The sequence below is a fragment of the Populus euphratica genome, unplaced genomic scaffold (genome assembly GCF_000495115.2).
Source record: "Populus euphratica unplaced genomic scaffold, PopEup_1.0 scaffold1482.1, whole genome shotgun sequence".
Taxonomy (NCBI): Eukaryota; Viridiplantae; Streptophyta; class Magnoliopsida; order Malpighiales; family Salicaceae; genus Populus; species Populus euphratica.
In genome coordinates this window covers 17,332-35,207 of record NW_011501331.1, presented here as the reverse complement: position 1 = coordinate 35,207, position 17,876 = coordinate 17,332, and the positions used below count along the sequence as shown (strand labels likewise).

Genomic DNA, 17,876 nt, shown 5'->3' with positions numbered 1-17,876 from the left:
TTAAAATAAAAAAATTTATGCACGAGGTCAATGGAAATTTTTGGTTTTAAATATTTTTTAATTAAAAATTCAGTTTATAAACACTTTTGTATCTAGTAATATAAAGAAAACGAAAAAAAATATATGTGTGCAACATAACACGTAAAGGGTGTTCATGCCATTTAGGTAACTTGTAAAGGATGCTCATACCTTTTAAGTAGTGTTTTTTAGTGTTCATAATACCTTTTCATTATGCAAATTAGAATGTCATCAAGTCCTTTTTTTGCTGGTGTGTGCGTGCTTTTGATGATCCTTTTGTTTCCCATTTTCTTCTCTCTTTCCTCATTTAAAACTACAACTTAACCCTCTTCATTGTTTGTATCTTAACTTGAATCTCTATTTTTTTAATTTTTTATTTTTAATCCTGATCATTTTGCATAAGTTTTATTTATTTTTAATTTTATTATTAAATCCCAACTCACTAAATATTATATTCTTCAATTTAATCCTTATTTTTTAAATTTCCAAGTTTTAGCCTTAGTTTTTTTTTAAAGTTTTATTGGTTTTTAATTTTATCATTTAATTCAAATTCATAGCATTATATTTTTCAACTTGATCCTTATCATTTTGATTTATATTTTTTCTATGGATTTTTTTGTAAAAGTCATTATCTTTTTTAACTTCATCATTTAATTAAAATACTATTTTTTATTTTTTATGTTAATTTTAAGTCCCATATTTTTAAATTTGTATTGTCCCTTTACTAAATTATTTTCTTTTTAAATTTTATCATTCAATTAGATATAAAATTTATTTTTAATATAATTTCTATCTTTAGTTTTTTAATTATTATTTTTTAAAAAATATTTCTATACAATTTTTTTTTAATTTTATCATTTAATATATGATTGATTAAGAATTATAATTCATATTTTTTCTAGATAGGGCATTTTAATGTTAATAATCTAGATCACAAGTTTAAAATGTTAATATAAGCTTTTTTAACAAGTTTAAAATGTTAATATAAGCTTTTTTTAAAAAAAATTCTTTATAATTTTTTTATTTTTTTTAAAGGTTATTTTAAGTTACGCAAATTTAACAAAATATTCCGGATTAGCTTAACTTGATTATATAATTGTCCAAAATAGGTTTTTATATTTTTTTTAAACCCGAACATGATTTTGTTTTTTTTTTTTAAATAGTCTATCCCACGACAATGCGCATACGGAGGCTAGTGAACACTGCCTAAGCAGACAATTAAAGCCTAACATATTCTTTAAATGTAAAATACCAGCAGAGTTGACATTGGCCCCTAAATTGATAACTTTTAATTGGAAGCACACCTTAAAGGCCCAAGCAAGGTCAACCGTGGAGTTTTGCGTTCAAATTCTCTTTCATAGAGAGAGGCCTCGGCCCAGCCGTAGAAACCCTAGAAACACTGTCCTTCGCCAGATAAACCGGTCCCTCAAGGGTCCGGTTCAGGTATAAACAATGCACAGGAATCAATCACGCGCTTTAACTCTCATAGGAAACCTAACACGCACTGTATCGCCTTCTCTTACGTCGCTCTCCCTCCCTCCCTCCCCACCTCCTAAAATCATCACTCCCTAACTACTTAAACCTAGGGAACATATCTCGCCGATTTCTCCTTTTGGCTTTGATTTTAGCCAAGCAGAAATGCTAGGGGCTGTTTATAGGAACAGCTCAATCGAGTGGAGGCCGTCTCCAGTTGTATGTCTAGCCACCAGCGCCGACGAGTCTCAGGTCGCTGCCGCTCGTGAAGACGGCTCACTCGAGATTTGGCTCGTGTCTCCTGGCTCCGTCGGTTGGCACTGCCAGCTGGTACTTAATTGTAACACTTTTAGTCTCTTATTTATCTTATGAAACTAATTTAATTAAGTAGTCAGAGGTTTTTCTTAATCATTTTGCGAATTCTTATGCGCAGACAATTCACGGGGACCCTAACTCGCGAGTTTCGTCGCTAGTGTGGTGTCATGCTGGCTCGAAAGGGTTACCTTGTGGTAGATTGTTTTCGTCTAGCATTGATGGTTCAGTTTCGGAGTGGGATATTTTTCACTTAAAGCAGAAGGTGAAATTATTGCTTGCATTTGGTTTACTTTTAAGAATTTGTATGGAATATTCTGCTGCCTATTTTTTTACAGCCGCAAATATACTCTCTGAATGTTGGGCTACGCAATACTGAGAATTGATTAAATTTCCATATGCTGTTGAATGCACTGGCAGAATGTGTTGGAGTCAACCGGGGTCTCAATTTGGCAGATGGCGGTGGCACCATCTACCGATTCAGAAATTCATACAGAGCACAATTCACAGCATCTTGGAAATGGATATTTAAATAATAGATACAAAGGTGGTGAAGCCTCTGAAGACAGTAGCGATAGTGAAGATGATTCTGGATCGGATGAACAACATGAGCAAATAGTTGTCGAGGATCCACGTCTGGCAATTGCTTGTGATGATGGGTGTGTGCGAATATACACTATTCCTGCTTCGGATGAGTTAATATACAATAGAACATTGCCCAGGGTCAGTGGTGAGACATCTGCACCTCTGTGAATCCTCTGCTGAGTTGTTGCTTTCCCAATTGTGAAGAACTATTTGCTCATGTGATTGTTTGCAGGGCGTGTTTTAAGTGTGACATGGAGTCCTGATGCGAGTAGAATATATTCAGGCACTAGCGATGGGTGAGTTTTCCTTGCAATATGCTATTCACATGTAGCTCAGTGATTTTGACTTCAAAACCCTCAGATTTAATCATAACATTAGCTAACAGTTCTGGAATATTGTTGCTTTTTTGCTCTAAAGCATTTTTTTAATGATTTTCATTTTCAAGTATATGCTATCTTATGCATGTCAGCATTCTTGCAGGTTTGTAAGGTGCTGGGATGCTAAGCTGGGTAATGAGATATACAGGATTACAGCTGGGCTTGGTGGTTTGGGTAGCGGACCTGACCTTTGCATATGGTCTTTACTCGCACTGAGGTAGATACACACGCATTCCTGTTTGTTTGTTCTTTGTGGCGAAGTATGTGTAGGAAGCAGGTGTATAGTGTACTTTAGGTCATGCTGTAGTTTTTCAGCACATCTGATAATTGATTCTTATTTCAGATGTGGGACCCTTGTTAGTGCAGACAGTACTGGTGCTGTTCAGTTCTGGGATTCTCAACATGGGACACTTTTGCAGGCACACACTTCTCACAAGGGTGATGTGAATGCTCTAGCAGCTGCACCTTCTCATAACAGGGTGTTCTCTGCAGGATCCGATGGTCAGGTAAAGATACTTTGCATATGTGGAGCTTAAACTCGCTATAATTTTCTAAATATGTATCTGTCCATTGTGAGATGTAAAAAGTAAATTCAATCCTCTAGAAAACCTGATGTTATTCCACCATACAATACTCATTTCTGCATTTGCCTGACAAGAATGTCATTTGCTATCCATTTGGGATTGGAGTTTACTGTTTGGCTAATGTTTTCTATGCTTCTGTTTGCAGGTTATTCTTTATAAGCTTTCTAGTGAGACAGTTGAATCTGTTTACGACACATCTTCTGAAATGCTGAAGAAATGGATATATGTCGGTTATGTAAGAGCTCATACACATGATGTTAGAGCCTTGACAGTGGCAGTACCAATTAGTCGAGAAGGTGTGTATGGTATCTTTTACCCTGTGCTGTACTTTTCATGGCACTTTAGTATGTATTTATGTAATGTATATTGCAAATACTTGTGTATGATTTTTGTTGCCTTAGATTCTGTATTTTGATGTTTCTCACTTGCTGAAACTGTGTGCTTCTGAATGAAGATCCTTTGCCTGATGATAAAGTTAAACGAATTCGTCATAAGAAGAAGCCTATCGAGTTTAGTTACCATAAATGGGCGCATATGGGAGTTCCTATGCTTATCTCTGCTGGTGATGACACAAAGCTCTTTGCCTATTCTGCTCAGGAATTCACTAAGTTCTCGCCCCATGATATCTGCCCAGCACCCCAAAGAGTGCCAATTCAGTTGGCTCTTAATACCGTATTCAACCAAAATTGTTTGCTTCTAGTCCAATCATCTTCGTGGCTGGATATTCTTTGTGTTAAAACAAAAGGTGGATCCATGAATGATACTGGTCCTGGCCCATCAAGAGGCTGTGCGACAACAGATATTCTCGCTCGAATTAAGACTAAGAGATCTCGGAAAATTATTTGCAGCACCATTTCTAATGCAGGGGTTTTATTTGCTTACTCAGACCATTTTAAACCCTGCCTTTTTGAATTGAAGAAGGAAGTCAGAAGAAGTGCATGGACTGTTAATAAAAAGCCTCTCCCTCAGAACTTGCCATATGCACATTCCATGGTTTTCAGTGTGGATTCATCTCGATTGATGATAGCAGGACATGATAGAAAGATATATGTAAGTATTTTCAATGATCTTTTTTCTTTAAAAAATGTCACTGGAAATTTCACTGAGGTCTTCTGCATCGAGTCAAGATTTAAATAAAACCATTCAAACACCTATTTTCAATTAGGTTGTGTAAAACTTTAGGTGCAATGTTTTATTGCAGGGCATACTACTTAGTCTGTCACCTCGTAAAAAATCTAGTTTTGTGTCATGAAATAGGTCCTGTAATTCTAGCTTTTGTTGGGTGGCAAAGAAAATTCTACTGTGATTGTATTTACCAATAATTATTTTTGAAAGACACCCCCCCCCCAATATTGCTATTGGCCTTTTCAATACTCCCGCTTGCTTTTGTTGCTGCTGTAGGTGGTGGATGTGGGCAGTTCAGAGCTAGTACATACCTTCACACCACGTCGTGAGGAATATGGTGAGGAATTACCCCCTAGTGAGCCTCCCATAACAAAAATGTTTACTAGTTGTGATGGGCAATGGTTAGCTGCCATCAACTGCTTTGGAGACACATATGTATTTAACCTGGAGACCCAAAGGTTTGGAATCTAGCTTCTTGATACTACTTTATTTGCATCTTGAGCCATTCTTAACTGCATGTTTAACAGCCCAAGTATGAGCCACTCATTGTTACTTATAATTATTTGAGACCCTTGATGTTCAAGAAATCTGTTTAGAATGTGGTCCATGGTTTCTGATGGTCAAGGAACCTAATTTGTTTGATTGGCTGTTCTAATTGGATTTAAGTCACCTGACGAGTCTCATGCCTTGTAGATTACAAGTCTACTAGTTTTCTTCCACAGGACTAACTATATTTTGCTCCTGTAAAACAGGCAGCACTGGTTCATAGCTAGATTGGATGGTGCCTCTGTAACAGCTGGTGGTTTCCCCCCTCAAAATAACAACGTGCTTGTAATCACAACCTCATCAAATCAAGTCTGTGCATTCGATGTGGAGGCAAAACAGCTAGGACAATGGTCAATGCAGCATTCATTTGTTCTACCAAAGAGATACCAAGAATTTCCCGGGGAGGTCATTGGGCTCTCTTTTCTGCCTCTGTCAAGTCCTCCGTCTGTTATCATTTACAGTGCCAGGTGCTGCTTCTATCTTCTTATTTGTTATCATTTATAGCATGTAAATTTGTCCATCTGTAGTTCCCCTTTTATATTTTTAGGATTGAATGGGCTTCATTCTCATCTATTCATTCCAATACTTGGTTTTCTAGGGAAGGTTTTCCAAACATTATATTTGAGAGGGGTAAATCTCAACTATTTATGAAACACTGGCGTCTTAGAAAATTTCTGAAGTTTGTTAAAAGAATGCTAGAGAGAAAGCATTTATGACCCCCCCTCCTTTTTGGTCCATGTTCATTCCCCATCTTGGGATATAAACAGGATGTAATGTAGGGAATGAATTAACATGGTGGCGGTTCCCATCTAGTATGTAATTAGGGCTAATGGATTTGAGTGTGTTTAAGGGGTAAAACAGCCGGCTTGGAACTCGTGATTGATTAAACTTCTATCCTTGGATGGTCTTTAGAAGCGTATATGGCAGCATTCTTTGCTATCTATTTCAATGTTAAATATAATGTTTGAGATTTTGTCTGATGTAGGGCAATGTGCTTAATTGACTTTGGGATGCCAGTTGATCGAGAGGAAGATGGTGATTTGGTAAACAGTCAGCATTCTTCACCGAAGAAGTTACAGGCTACTACCTTGAATGGGGGACTGAAACGTAAATTGAAGGAATATCAACCAGAGTCTAAACATAGAAAAAATTTTGAATTTTTTGCTTTCAGAGATCCTGTTTTATTTATTAGCCACCTTTCTGAAAATTCTATCTTGATCCTGGACAGACCATGGATGGATGTGGTTAAAACTTTTGATGCCCAACCTGTCCACAGACATATATTTGGGACATAACTGCTAAGTCAAGGGTTCTTTACAGGCATAATAGGGAAGGAAGATATGGCAATTCGATCCATATTATTGACATCACAATTTTGTTATCTTACTGGTGAGTGGGGTGGGGATTATGGGTTTCCAAGGCATGCTGTGCATTGTATTTCCTAAAATAATTGCTGTTAACAAGTTAAAATAGCAATTTTGTCTTAACCATATTTTAGCCTTGTCCAATACGTGTTTGATGTGTCAGTTTATAGATTCAATTCAGTAGTGATTTTTTATTGAATGGTGGACCGCAGCAGTCTGCTCTGAAGAATCAAAGATGTAAATCTTGCTCAAAATGAAATGGAGAATTGGACTTAGCTTATCGAGTCTGCCTGCGTAGTTGTTTTATGGATTGTCTGCTTGCTGTTTCGTTATTCTGGTTTAGTCTGCTAACATGGGACCTCGTTGTTATTGCATGTAGGAGTCAGAGACCTTTAGCAGTGTTTGTTTGGAAGCAGTGTTTGCTTGGGAGGGAGTATGATTGCGATTGGTTTTGAAATAATTTTTTATATTAAAATAAATATATATTAATGATGTTTTTGTATTTTTTTAAAATTATTTTTGATATTAGTATATTAAAATAATTTAAAAATATATTAATTTAAAGTAAATACAAAAATTTTAATTTTTTTTAATATTTTTAAAATGCAAAAACAAATACCCTGTAATAAAGCATCCTATTTCTAGTAGCGGTTGCGGGGGTATGCGGCAGCTTGGCCTTCAGTAAAATAATAGTCAGTTTCTTTTCTTTTCTCACTCTAAACTCCGGTGGAAGTCCCTGCATGATAATAAATTAGAGGTCTCTAGTCACCTCATTATTATAACGCATGGTAAAGAAAAAAAAAATCTTTCACATTTTCTCCCTCTTCTTTTCCTTTCTTCTCCCTCCTTTCTGCAGTAGAGCTCCTCACAACCCCCACGTGTTGAACCTTCTAATTTATTCCTGTGTTGCCCTATAATAGCTTTGTGAGTAGATAGGCAGAGCGTGTCAAATCGATCAGGCAATTGTAAAATGAAAATTGGGAAGACTGGTTATATTGTAAAGGAGGTAACTTTAGCAAATTTCCACAAATTCTTCGGGGAGGTCAAATTGCATCAGCCTCCTTTTAACTTCAGTTTTTTCCATTGGATGACTTCAAAAATATTCAGTATTTAAGTCCTTGCTTGAATGCTAAAGCTTACGCAGCTGTAACAAATAACTTCAGCTATTTCTATTGGTTCTTTAATGTTTTTTGAGGTTTTTTAATAAAAAAATATGTTAAAAAATATATTTTTAAATAAAATAATATTTATTCATGATTTTTTAGCTAGTGTTTTTGTTTGGTAATTCTGATTTTTAGAAAAAAGTCGTGCATTTGTTTTGTAAATAAGTTTTTAATTTATATTTAAATTAGTACCATGTCTTGGTTTTTTTTTTTTTTTGTATTTGGTATTTTTTAAATAGTGGTTGTTTTTTAAGTATTTTGTATGTATTTAATTTTTGAATAAATTTTTCTAATTCATCTATAATTTTTTTTATGTTTTATATAATTGATATTTATTTTTAAAAACAAAAAATATTTATTTTTGAATAGTACTTCTAATAAGTGCAGCTTTACAATATATTTTTTTCATTTGATTTTATTTAATGAATTTTATATGTTTATTTTTATTATCATTTGATTAAGTAAAAATATAATTTTATTAAATAGAGTTATTGAATATAATCAGGTAAATAGATTGTGGCCTTTTGATTTTGCAAGATACATATTTAGTTAGAGTTGATGTTTTTGTTTTATTTGTTGACCCATATAATTCTTAATTTATTTAATTAGATATGTGTATAAATTTTTTGAGTTATACTTTATATTTTTTAAGTAAAAAATATATTGAAAAAACTTATATATTTATTTTTAAAAAAAAAAATATTCTGCTCATGGTAAAGTATAGATCAAATAACTAGTTATTTATTCTCTTAATTCAGGTATAAAAAACTATATTGTAGAGGGGCATCATAAATATTTTTTTTTTTAAAAGAACATATAGCTTGTGTGGAACTTTTGTTAAGGATATTGATTTGAATTCTAAATAAAAATAAATTGTTAAAAAATAATAAAAGAAAAGAAAAGAGCGAAGGCCATTTGATTTGCTACGTAATTCTCCTAGAAATTAACATTAAAAATAATATTTCAAAAATTCACATTACAGCACCAACCTATTGTTTACAAAACCTCCGCCTATTTCTTTCATTTTTCCTTTTCTAACCGCACCATCTCTTCTCACCAGTATTTAATTTAACCCAACCTCTTCCAAACCATATCTAGCCCTATTTTGAACGCTCTGAACTTAGCTTGGATGGCGTTACAACACCCCTTCTTGTTGTGAAGCCACCACAAAACGCCCCATGCAATCTCAAATCTAACCACCCGCTCCAAGAAGCCCCGGGTTACCCATGATGGCACCATCGATGTCGATGTTTAATTTAACCCAATCTTCTTTGGGTGGAGAACTAAAAAATATATAGAGTTCCTTGAGAGACAAATTGTAAATGCTAGTTCTTTTTTATAAGCACCTCTGATCTCAGTAGCATACTGGATGAACAGTGTGTGATGATTTAGTGAAGGATTTGAAGTCGAAGGCTCTTTCATTTCTCCATATCAAGAAGAACCAGGTTCACCACTTCAAAAGGATGCTCTGGGTTTGCTTTTCAGTTGCTGGAGATTTTGATATTTTCTTTTGATTTTAATTTTCATGAGAGCTTGACAAGTGCGTCCAAGAAGTTGCCTGGCCAACATCTGTTGATTTATCACAATAGCTTGTATGCTTCTATGGTGATTGTAGGGTCTAAATTCCATCTGAAAGCTCCCTGTACTCTTTCTTATTTCTTCTCCATCACAGTTACCTGCGGCAACAGGATCTGACTGCTGAGGATAATTATCTATCAAGCTAAAATATTGGTATCTGTCTCCAATTATCTATCCTTATTTCTTCAGTTATTTGACCATACAATAAAACTATAGTTGGTATGGCATTAATCCCGATACATGGTCCTCTGCTAGTATGATGCCAACTTATTTTTTATGAAGTAGAAACTACATTATAGGAGGTTTGACAGGACACCAGTGAGGGTTTTGTCCTTTTCCTAATTCCGAGTCTTTTTCCGAGACATGAGTTGCTAATTCTGAGGATTGGAGCCCCTTAGTAGAGGTTTAGAAGGAAACCACAAAAAAATAAAAAAAAAATTCAATAATTGCAACCAATATTATGTATGGATCACAATCTTAGCAGGTTGCTATCCGGGGTGGTGGGGTGCTCTTCTTTTGGTCCTTTTTTTGTGGAAATCGTGGCTTACCTTTTGGTTCCTTCCATCGGGAAAAATTGTCTGGCTCGAGTCCTGAGGGGCATCAATTGCCAGATTTTACCAACTCTTACCTAATTTTAATGCAGGCTAGCAGTTACAGAAGAGGGAAAAAATAGGGCACTTATTATGCTTGGTCAAGGCCCTTTCTCCTCAATCTTATATGGGTGGTTGGGAAGGTTGCAAATGGATACCTTGTTGGAAAATATTTTTAACGCGGTCTTTATGACATGTAATGTAGATTTTAAATTAAATTATAATTAAGATTTAGAGTATGTTGAACTCTAAATATTGGGCAAAGCACTGTTCATGATAGATATAGGTGTAAAAGTTATATATAAAGAATTTATAATCTAGTCAAAATAGGATAATGAAAAATCTGTTTTTTATCCTTACAAAATAACCCGAAGTTCTGGTATAAATTAGGGAACGGGCAAAGCACTGTTCATGATAGATATAGGGGTAAAAGTTATATTATATATAAAGAATTTATAATCTAGTCAAAATAGGATAATGAAAAATCTGTTTTTTATCCTTACAAAATAACCCGAAGTTCTGGTATAAATTAGGGAACTTTTTATTCTCGAGATTTCTGGACAATTGCTCAGGATAGATATTGACAACAACTAAAGCTTGAGCCTCCAAATTAGACATATTGCTTTCTGCTATTTTTTATCTTATATTACTCCGAGCAAGTTGATAAATTTGATTCAGCACCAGTTAAAGTAGAGAAGGCAAGACTGCACAGGAGACCTACTAGTTTCCTTGTGTGATCGCCGCAATGGTGACAAAAGAAGAAGAAAAAAAAGGGTGTCTTAAAGCAGATAACTAGTTTATTTTTTTTTAATGTACGCATGTTGTTTCCCACTGCTTTGACAAGAAGAAATAAAAAAGGATTAGAACTGGAAAAAACAAAAATAAAAACAAATGAACAAAATCTATTTGAGATCCAATGACCTTTTCCTCCCCTTTTACACTCCTTCCATTTCTCTCTCCAGAGTCTAGAGCAACTGCAGTGGCAGAGACAAAGGATGCTAATCATTACAATTTGTCACTTCCATTTTCTTGCCTGACAATCACCTGCAATCATCACAAATTTCAGACAATAGAAGTACTAATGAATCCTTAATGCTTATAGTTTTAGATTAAAGATTACCAACCAGACACCGAACAAAGTCTAACCTGGTTCTTTTGAAGCTGCCTTTTCAGAATGGGAGGATTGAAAGAATCCAGGGTGCTTCTTGAGTGAGGATTTCCCCTGAAATGGCATTTGGTCATATTTAGTGGTCAATTTAGAAATGTTTATTAATAAAAGTAAATTGACTTAATAGAAAATTATATTTTTATTTAATTGCAGTGATTGGCTGGATCGAAATACACTATAGATAAAAAGTTACAATATGGTGTAATAATCCGTAGAACTTGTATATGTGTTGATATATCCATAACACATGAAAAAGCATACGGGCAAACGATATGTGCAGGAAAAAACTAAGGGGGTTAGCGGCCTCCTTTTGCTCTATGCAGATTCGCTCCTAGTCACATTCAGATTTATCCAGAGGTGGAGAGATCGATAAGAAGAAATGCGGAAAAAATCTGGAAAAAAATGCCTAACACTGACAAATACCTTAAAATGTGTTGCAGAGAAACCTTGGGAGAATTCCAGGACATGTTCTGTTGTGCCTTCATTGTTCACTTTCTGCATATATTTCCAGTAGCCATTTTTTCAATATATAAAAATGTTTTTCCACCAATATATGGAAGATGAAGATTATATCATTTCTTTTGAACAACTTGCCTTGCCCAACGCAGGAGAGCTAGCAGTGTCGTCAAGATATGAAGGCTGTTTGCTTCTACCATATTCTTTGCTCTTCTTTTTGCTTTTGCTCTTCTTGGCCAATTCATCACAGCCGTATTCATCAGCTTTACAATACTGAGGAGGCCCAGAGGATGCATCAGAAACCATAGACAAATCCTCCTCTTGGTCTTCCTCTACTCTTGCATAATCTCCATCAACAAAACCACCGAAACCCTGATATTGATGTTTTGAATTAGACGATTGGTTCAGGTATGATGTCCAACCAGATTCACTGCCACCACCACTATATTCAGAAGCTGATACATTCATCTCCAGTCTTCTCTTTTTGAAGCCAACCTCAAATGGCTTTCTTACAAAGGCTACTTATTACTAATTACAGTTACAGTGATAGAGAGAATAAGAATGAAAACGCAATTCCGCTCTTGACGGTAGTGGAATAGAGCTATGAAAAACTAAATGAATCACATTCAAATCATAGACTATTTTTTTGTCTTTTGCCCTATCCTTTCGCACCCATCTTGTTTTATCTGTGTGTGAAGCAACCAGAATTGCCAGCATGTAGGAGACTGCACCAACTGGTAAGCATTTGTGACAAGGGAAACGATAAATGTCCAGCTTACTCTACTAGTGAACCCATGGGGACCTTGAATGGGGTCAATAATTAGGTATTATCTGAGTACCACTTTCCTTTCCTTTCCTTTTTATTTGTTTGATAATTTGAAAGTAATTTGACCAACATGTCCTTAAATAATAGAAAGGGATAGTGTCCAATCTCTTTCTAGTAAGAAAATCAGTATAAGCTCGAATGTTAAAACTAACAGTTAGTTATTATTTTGGGATAAAAAAATATAATTAAAATAAAAAAGATAAGATATGATATGAAATAAAAATAAAATTTTATGTGTTAGTGTTGTACAAAATAAATTGATTTTCTTCTTATTTCATTTGATTGATATCGAAGAAGATAAAATCAAATATAAAAAATTTATTTTATTTTTAATATGTAATAGTGTCAAATTTATATATTTTTAAAAATAATTAGATATTTTTTAATATTAAATTTAATAATAATATAATAACTAAGTTATAAATTCTAGACTAATTTGAAGGGTCCATTTAAAAGCCGACTGATTTTGAAAAGATTTTATTAATCTGGCTTGAATAAAAACTCAGTCAAGGTAAAAATCCTAGTGATTTTTTTTTTTAAAAATAAATTTAGTTAAAATGATGTTATTTAAAAAAATAATTTTTTATTTTATATTAAGATAGACTTTTTCTATGATATTGGGATACAATTATCAAAAAAATAAATAAATTATATGGGATGCATTTGGCGCGTGACACCTGGTATTCAAATTCAACACTAGCGAACGGTGCGGGGTTATATGTGTTCTGACTGGCTCGCTGTGTCTCTAACTAATGACTCAAGTGTCTAATTACTATAGCTTCTTTATCCAATTTGAACATAAATATTATTAATGCATACAATTGCATGAGTGTACACAACAAATGAGATTCTTTCCCCTTGTCTGCACGTTTGGTAGTAGTCCATGTTGCTTTGGAGAACTTTTTTTTACTAATTTTTTTTTTATAATGTTGCTTTGGAGAACTTTTTTTTACTAAAAATTATTATTATTTATATTTAAAATCGTTTTAATATACTGATTTTAAAATAATTACTTGCTGAATTATCATCAAACTAGATAAAATAATAATTATTTTTTAAAGTATTTTATAGTTAAAAATATATATTAAAAATATATTTTTTTAATTTTTTAAAAAATATTTTTAATATAAATATATCAAAATAGTTCAAATAAAAAAATTAATTTTAATTTTTTTACCTAACCTTCTTCTAAAACCCAATACCAAAACAAAAGCTAAGAGTTTCCCTTTTTATTGTTCACTTCTCTAGTTAATTAGAAGGCTTGGCCGACCTTGTTCTTGGCCACAAGATTTGTTCTTTCACTAGAGAAACATTAATCCCAAAACTCTAATTCTATTTGATTTGTTGATGTGAAGTATCTAAAACCCTCCCCTTTTCAAGCTTCCACGTGAATTCTTGCATGAAATCAATGATGAATTGGTCCGTGTAGAGATGGAACAACAGCGAATGATGCAGCCTAGCTTTCTATGGTTCCACCAAGTATATGTCGTTTGCTTAGTGACAAAAAACTATATCTCGTTTTCAGGTAGAAAATCCCCCCTGGTACGTTCAAGTTTAGCCGTTTATGGGGCCTTACCAATAATTTTGCTATTCTTTTTCGGCACCACTAAATTATGTCTAAACTAATTCGTACGATATATATATAGAAAATAGCCTTCTAATTTGCATTTCCGTTGAGATTTTTTTTTGGAATCACATGATGGACTTAGTTTCGGGGTCTAAATTTTCTCCCAAATCGACCTTATTACGGTTTTTACTAGGGATTTACCTTGAAGCGGCCATGAAATGGATGAAAAAAAATATTATATAAACCTTAGTGTATAAATGGATCAAACCATGAGTAAAAAATCCTCGAGATCCATTGTATCAACCAATCCTTTACCCAAAGGTCAAGACCGACGCCTGTAATATTTTTTTTCTGAAGAAAATTACCTGCAGGAGGTGCTTAATTATTAATTACAGGTAACAAAATCAGTGACCTTTAAATAATACATCAAAGGCTGATTTTTGATACAATGATCGGGAAATGTGACTAGTTGAAAAGATCGATCATGGGGCCAAGCTAAGATCTTCGTCTGATTCAAAATTGTCCCACGCCCTAAGGTGCACATGCCCTTTGCTGGTTTGTGGCCCTTTGCCAGGGCATGATCCGTAATTCATGTCTATGGACTCCGTCGGTTTAAAATATTTCCTGTTTTTCATTTTGATTTAGTAGTTATTTTTTACTATTGAGAAGAACCAAGGCTCTCTCCTTTTTACACCAACAATAATTGAGATGAGCTTCAAATCTGGTTGCACAGCTACACTCTGTCGAGTCACAGTCGACGTGTATTTCGTTCATCATGAAACTTAACGGGACCTCTCTCGTTCATCCAGAATATATATATATATATATATATGTATGTATGTATGTGTATATATATATATATGTATGTATGTATATTGTTATCCAAGCTAACTTGTGTATGTTTTAATTAATTTTATAATTCTTAAAATTAATAATTATAAATTTTTTTAGTAATTTTTAAGTTTACTAGTAGTAAGATTTGATTAATTAAGCTATATTTTTTGAAATTATTTTTATCTTGAACCTTTTTAATGATGAATTAGGATGACAAGTGCATATATTTTTCATGTTATTATTTTGAATTTGATATTTATTAAGAAATTATGGAAAACAAACACTACAAATCTAGTTATGAACTAGAAATGTGTAAATGCTCGGTAAGATTTCAAGTTGATGAAGATGTAGGAACTGAAACTTAAAAAAAAATGTAAAATCTTAAACCTAAATGAAAAATCTAAAAATAAAAGGGACCAGACATAAAATAGTAAAAAATTGAGTAACTAAATTGTATATTTACACGCCCCCGAACAATTTACCATGAGAGAGAGAAGTCTATTGATTTAATCAATATCAATTTAAATCATTGTTCTTTTAATTCATAATCACTAAAAATCTTCTTATACAAAATTGATATTTCATTTAATCCTGGAACAACCTAGATACCTTAGACATACGGTAACATGCAGTCCGAAGAGAAATGATAGAAAATTAGGACAGCCATAACAAAACTTTAAGGACAAAATTGAACAGTGCTATAAATAATAAAATGTAAGAGAATAAAAAATGGCATCACCGTGTTCTTTTTATGATGTCTTAAATCTAATTAGAGGAAAATGACTAAAAATTACCCAATTAACCAAAAAAAAAAAAGTCATAATTGTTTCGACTAATTTTATTGAGCAAATGAATTGAGCTTTATATATATATATATATATATAGACCTTAAGATATTTGATAGGCTTCAATTATAATGCCTGAAATCTTGCTTACACGACAGTATCTCACTGTAGATTCCTCTGATATATGAAACCATTGAAGCATGGGCTTCCGGTTGCGGCTTGAGATTTGTCAAGATGGTCCCCAACAACGGCACGGTCAAAACTTGCTACACATTATGGTGTCGTGGAAACACCACCATTTTTCACATTCAGACTCTCCCTCCAAACGAACCCAAGTAAGTCTCCATCCATTAATACTTTTTGTCCTTCACTGAAAATTTAAACCATTGGTACAAGAAAGTCGTCCCCTGTACATGCTAATAATAAAGTCCTCCGATCATTTTACTTTGTCACATTTTATCTATCTACTGCCCTCTAAATGATTGGAGAGAAAATAAGAATTCGAAGTCCACAAATTCCACCGGAAATCTCCAAACGCTTGCATATCCTAATCAATGCTGCGGTGCACACTTATAATCATAGTCATTCGTGTGTATTGTTCAGCGGTTGATCTGTAAGGTATCAATTAGGATCTCGAGGCATTAAGAATTCGACGAGAATGTGTCTCCAAGAAGTACGTCAAAGATGTCCTCACGCGTACAAGGATGCTAGCCTGATTATAGTCTTGCTGCTCTGATCATTTTCTTAGGAAGTCGCATAGGAATGCGACCCATGAGTCCTGGATGAGGTTTGCCAGCTATTCATCAAGCTCTTTATTTTCTAAAATATCTTTTAGTTCTAATTATTTTTTTCCCTGTGCTAATATATATATAAACTCTCAGTGTTACCCGTACATGGTGAGAAACTAATTAATTCGGGTAGTTGCGATGAATTTACATGATTGAAGTTATGGTCACAGCCACATCAAGCGTTAAAAAGCAGGATATCTTTTGAAGCCTTCCTTCCAATTGAAATGAGACAGGATCTCAATTTGCAGGTCTCAAGCTCTATCCCCACAGCTGCACAACAACGTCTTTGATCTAGTTTTCTCCTCCATATTAAGATGATGACAGTATTGATTATGCTCGGTTGAATTTGTTTTTTTATTAAAATTTATTTTTTTAATATTTTTAAATTGTTTAGACACGTGTTATTAAAAATAAAATTTTAAAAATAAAAAAATAATATTATTTTAATATATTTATAGAAAAAAAAAACTTTCATACTTTAAATGCGAACATCTTAAATATTATAAGACATCTTTATAGTGAAGAGAAGAGGGCTTACTTTCATGATGCAATGTTTCTAAATAAAAGACTGATCAAAATATGAAATGGGATCATTCGATTTTAAATCACTCTTTGTCGTCGTATACACTTTGTGTATAAAATGGTATTCTATGGTTACTTAACAATCAATTCATTTTTATACTTTATTAACCTACTACATGGCTAAAGGAAACATTTTCGTAACTGTTAAATTCAAATTTCACCATTTTTTTCAATGTATACGGACAAATTAATTTTATTCGAAAAAAATAAAATTTGGTCCCACAACCTCTCTTTTCTTTTTGAAATTTATTTATTATGTTTCTTCATATTATTCACTAAACAATATCTATTTGAAGGAATAATTTAATAGTTTAATTCTTTAAAAACTCACTTTATATATATATATTGCTTCTTAAACTTCAAATAATGTGTATATATCCGTGATTCATCCAAAATAAAATACAAGGGTAGCGTTGTTTATTAATAAAAACTTTAAGAAATATAGAGCGGGAGGAACACAATAAATTAAAAATAGAAATGCTCCTTTTACCACAAAGGACATATTCTAACTGCGAGTGCATAAGAAAGCTCGCATATATTTAAAAATGGACGTGGCCAGACCACTGCCGTACTGAGCTGGGGCCTATTTAAAATACAAATAATAACATATTTATAATAAAGGTTTCCCTGAGAGCTTTCATAGCTCAGTTGGTTAGAGCACCCGTTTAGTAAGCGGGAGGTCTTGAGTTCGACTCTCAATGAAAGCAGCGAAGTTGTTTTTTACTTTTTGGATTCATTCGGTACCTTTTTACGTTTTGGATTCATTCGGTACCCCCTAATCAGCTCTCAAGCGGTAGGATATCGACAATATTAGTTTAAGGATGTCGATCAGCACTTACAATTTAACTAACAAATGAGCAGTAGCTTTCTTTCAAATTATTTCAACCTTATAATACTTGAAGCCATTTTGCTCCTTAATTTCTAACAATCATTCGAGTCCCGCCAGCTGATGTAGATTAGCCCGTCTTGATAGCGTGTATAAAAGCACCTCAACCATCAACAAGTGAAAAGGCTGGTGACTCTGCCCGGCAACGCCGAACTTGCCTGGCTTCCATCGCTTAGGAATTCTTGTGGCGTACGAATATCAATTCTTCAAATTCCATGCAAGATTCCCATCAGGATCTCAAAACGTGTGGTTTGGAGGGCCTCAGATCG

At 33.6% G+C, this 17,876-nt stretch overlaps 2 protein-coding genes and 1 non-coding gene across 4 annotated transcripts; 2 read left to right on the top strand and 1 right to left on the bottom strand.

The window, feature by feature from the left end:
- The first annotated feature begins 1,512 nt into the window (after positions 1-1,512).
- LOC105117698 (U3 small nucleolar RNA-associated protein 4-like) lies at positions 1,513-6,678 on the top strand. 2 transcript variants are annotated; one of them, XM_011015446.1, is made up of 11 exons: positions 1,513-1,821; positions 1,925-2,068; positions 2,224-2,533; positions 2,621-2,684; positions 2,869-2,982; positions 3,109-3,271; positions 3,495-3,645; positions 3,804-4,399; positions 4,751-4,932; positions 5,227-5,487; positions 6,006-6,678. In XM_011015446.1, exons 1-11 carry the CDS (start codon positions 1,657-1,659, stop codon positions 6,313-6,315), a joined length of 2,460 nt encoding a protein of 819 aa, XP_011013748.1. In that variant the 5' UTR covers positions 1,513-1,656; the 3' UTR covers positions 6,316-6,678. The 2 variants fall into 2 exon arrangements, with proteins under 2 accessions (XP_011013748.1, XP_011013749.1); XM_011015447.1 differs by having other exon boundaries at positions 1,746-1,831.
- Positions 6,679-10,493: 3,815 nt separating this feature from the next.
- LOC105117697 (uncharacterized) lies at positions 10,494-11,942 on the bottom strand. The gene is made up of 4 exons (XM_011015445.1): positions 11,478-11,942; positions 11,307-11,378; positions 10,862-10,937; positions 10,494-10,759 (listed from the first exon to the last, which is right to left on the bottom strand). Exons 1-4 carry the CDS (start codon positions 11,805-11,807, stop codon positions 10,731-10,733), a joined length of 507 nt encoding a protein of 168 aa, XP_011013747.1. The 5' UTR covers positions 11,808-11,942; the 3' UTR covers positions 10,494-10,730.
- A 5,412-nt stretch (positions 11,943-17,354) lies between these two features.
- TRNAT-AGU (transfer RNA threonine (anticodon AGU)) lies at positions 17,355-17,428 on the top strand. The gene has a single exon. It is a non-coding gene; the product is annotated as a tRNA-Thr (tRNA).
- Positions 17,429-17,876: the final 448 nt, after the last annotated feature.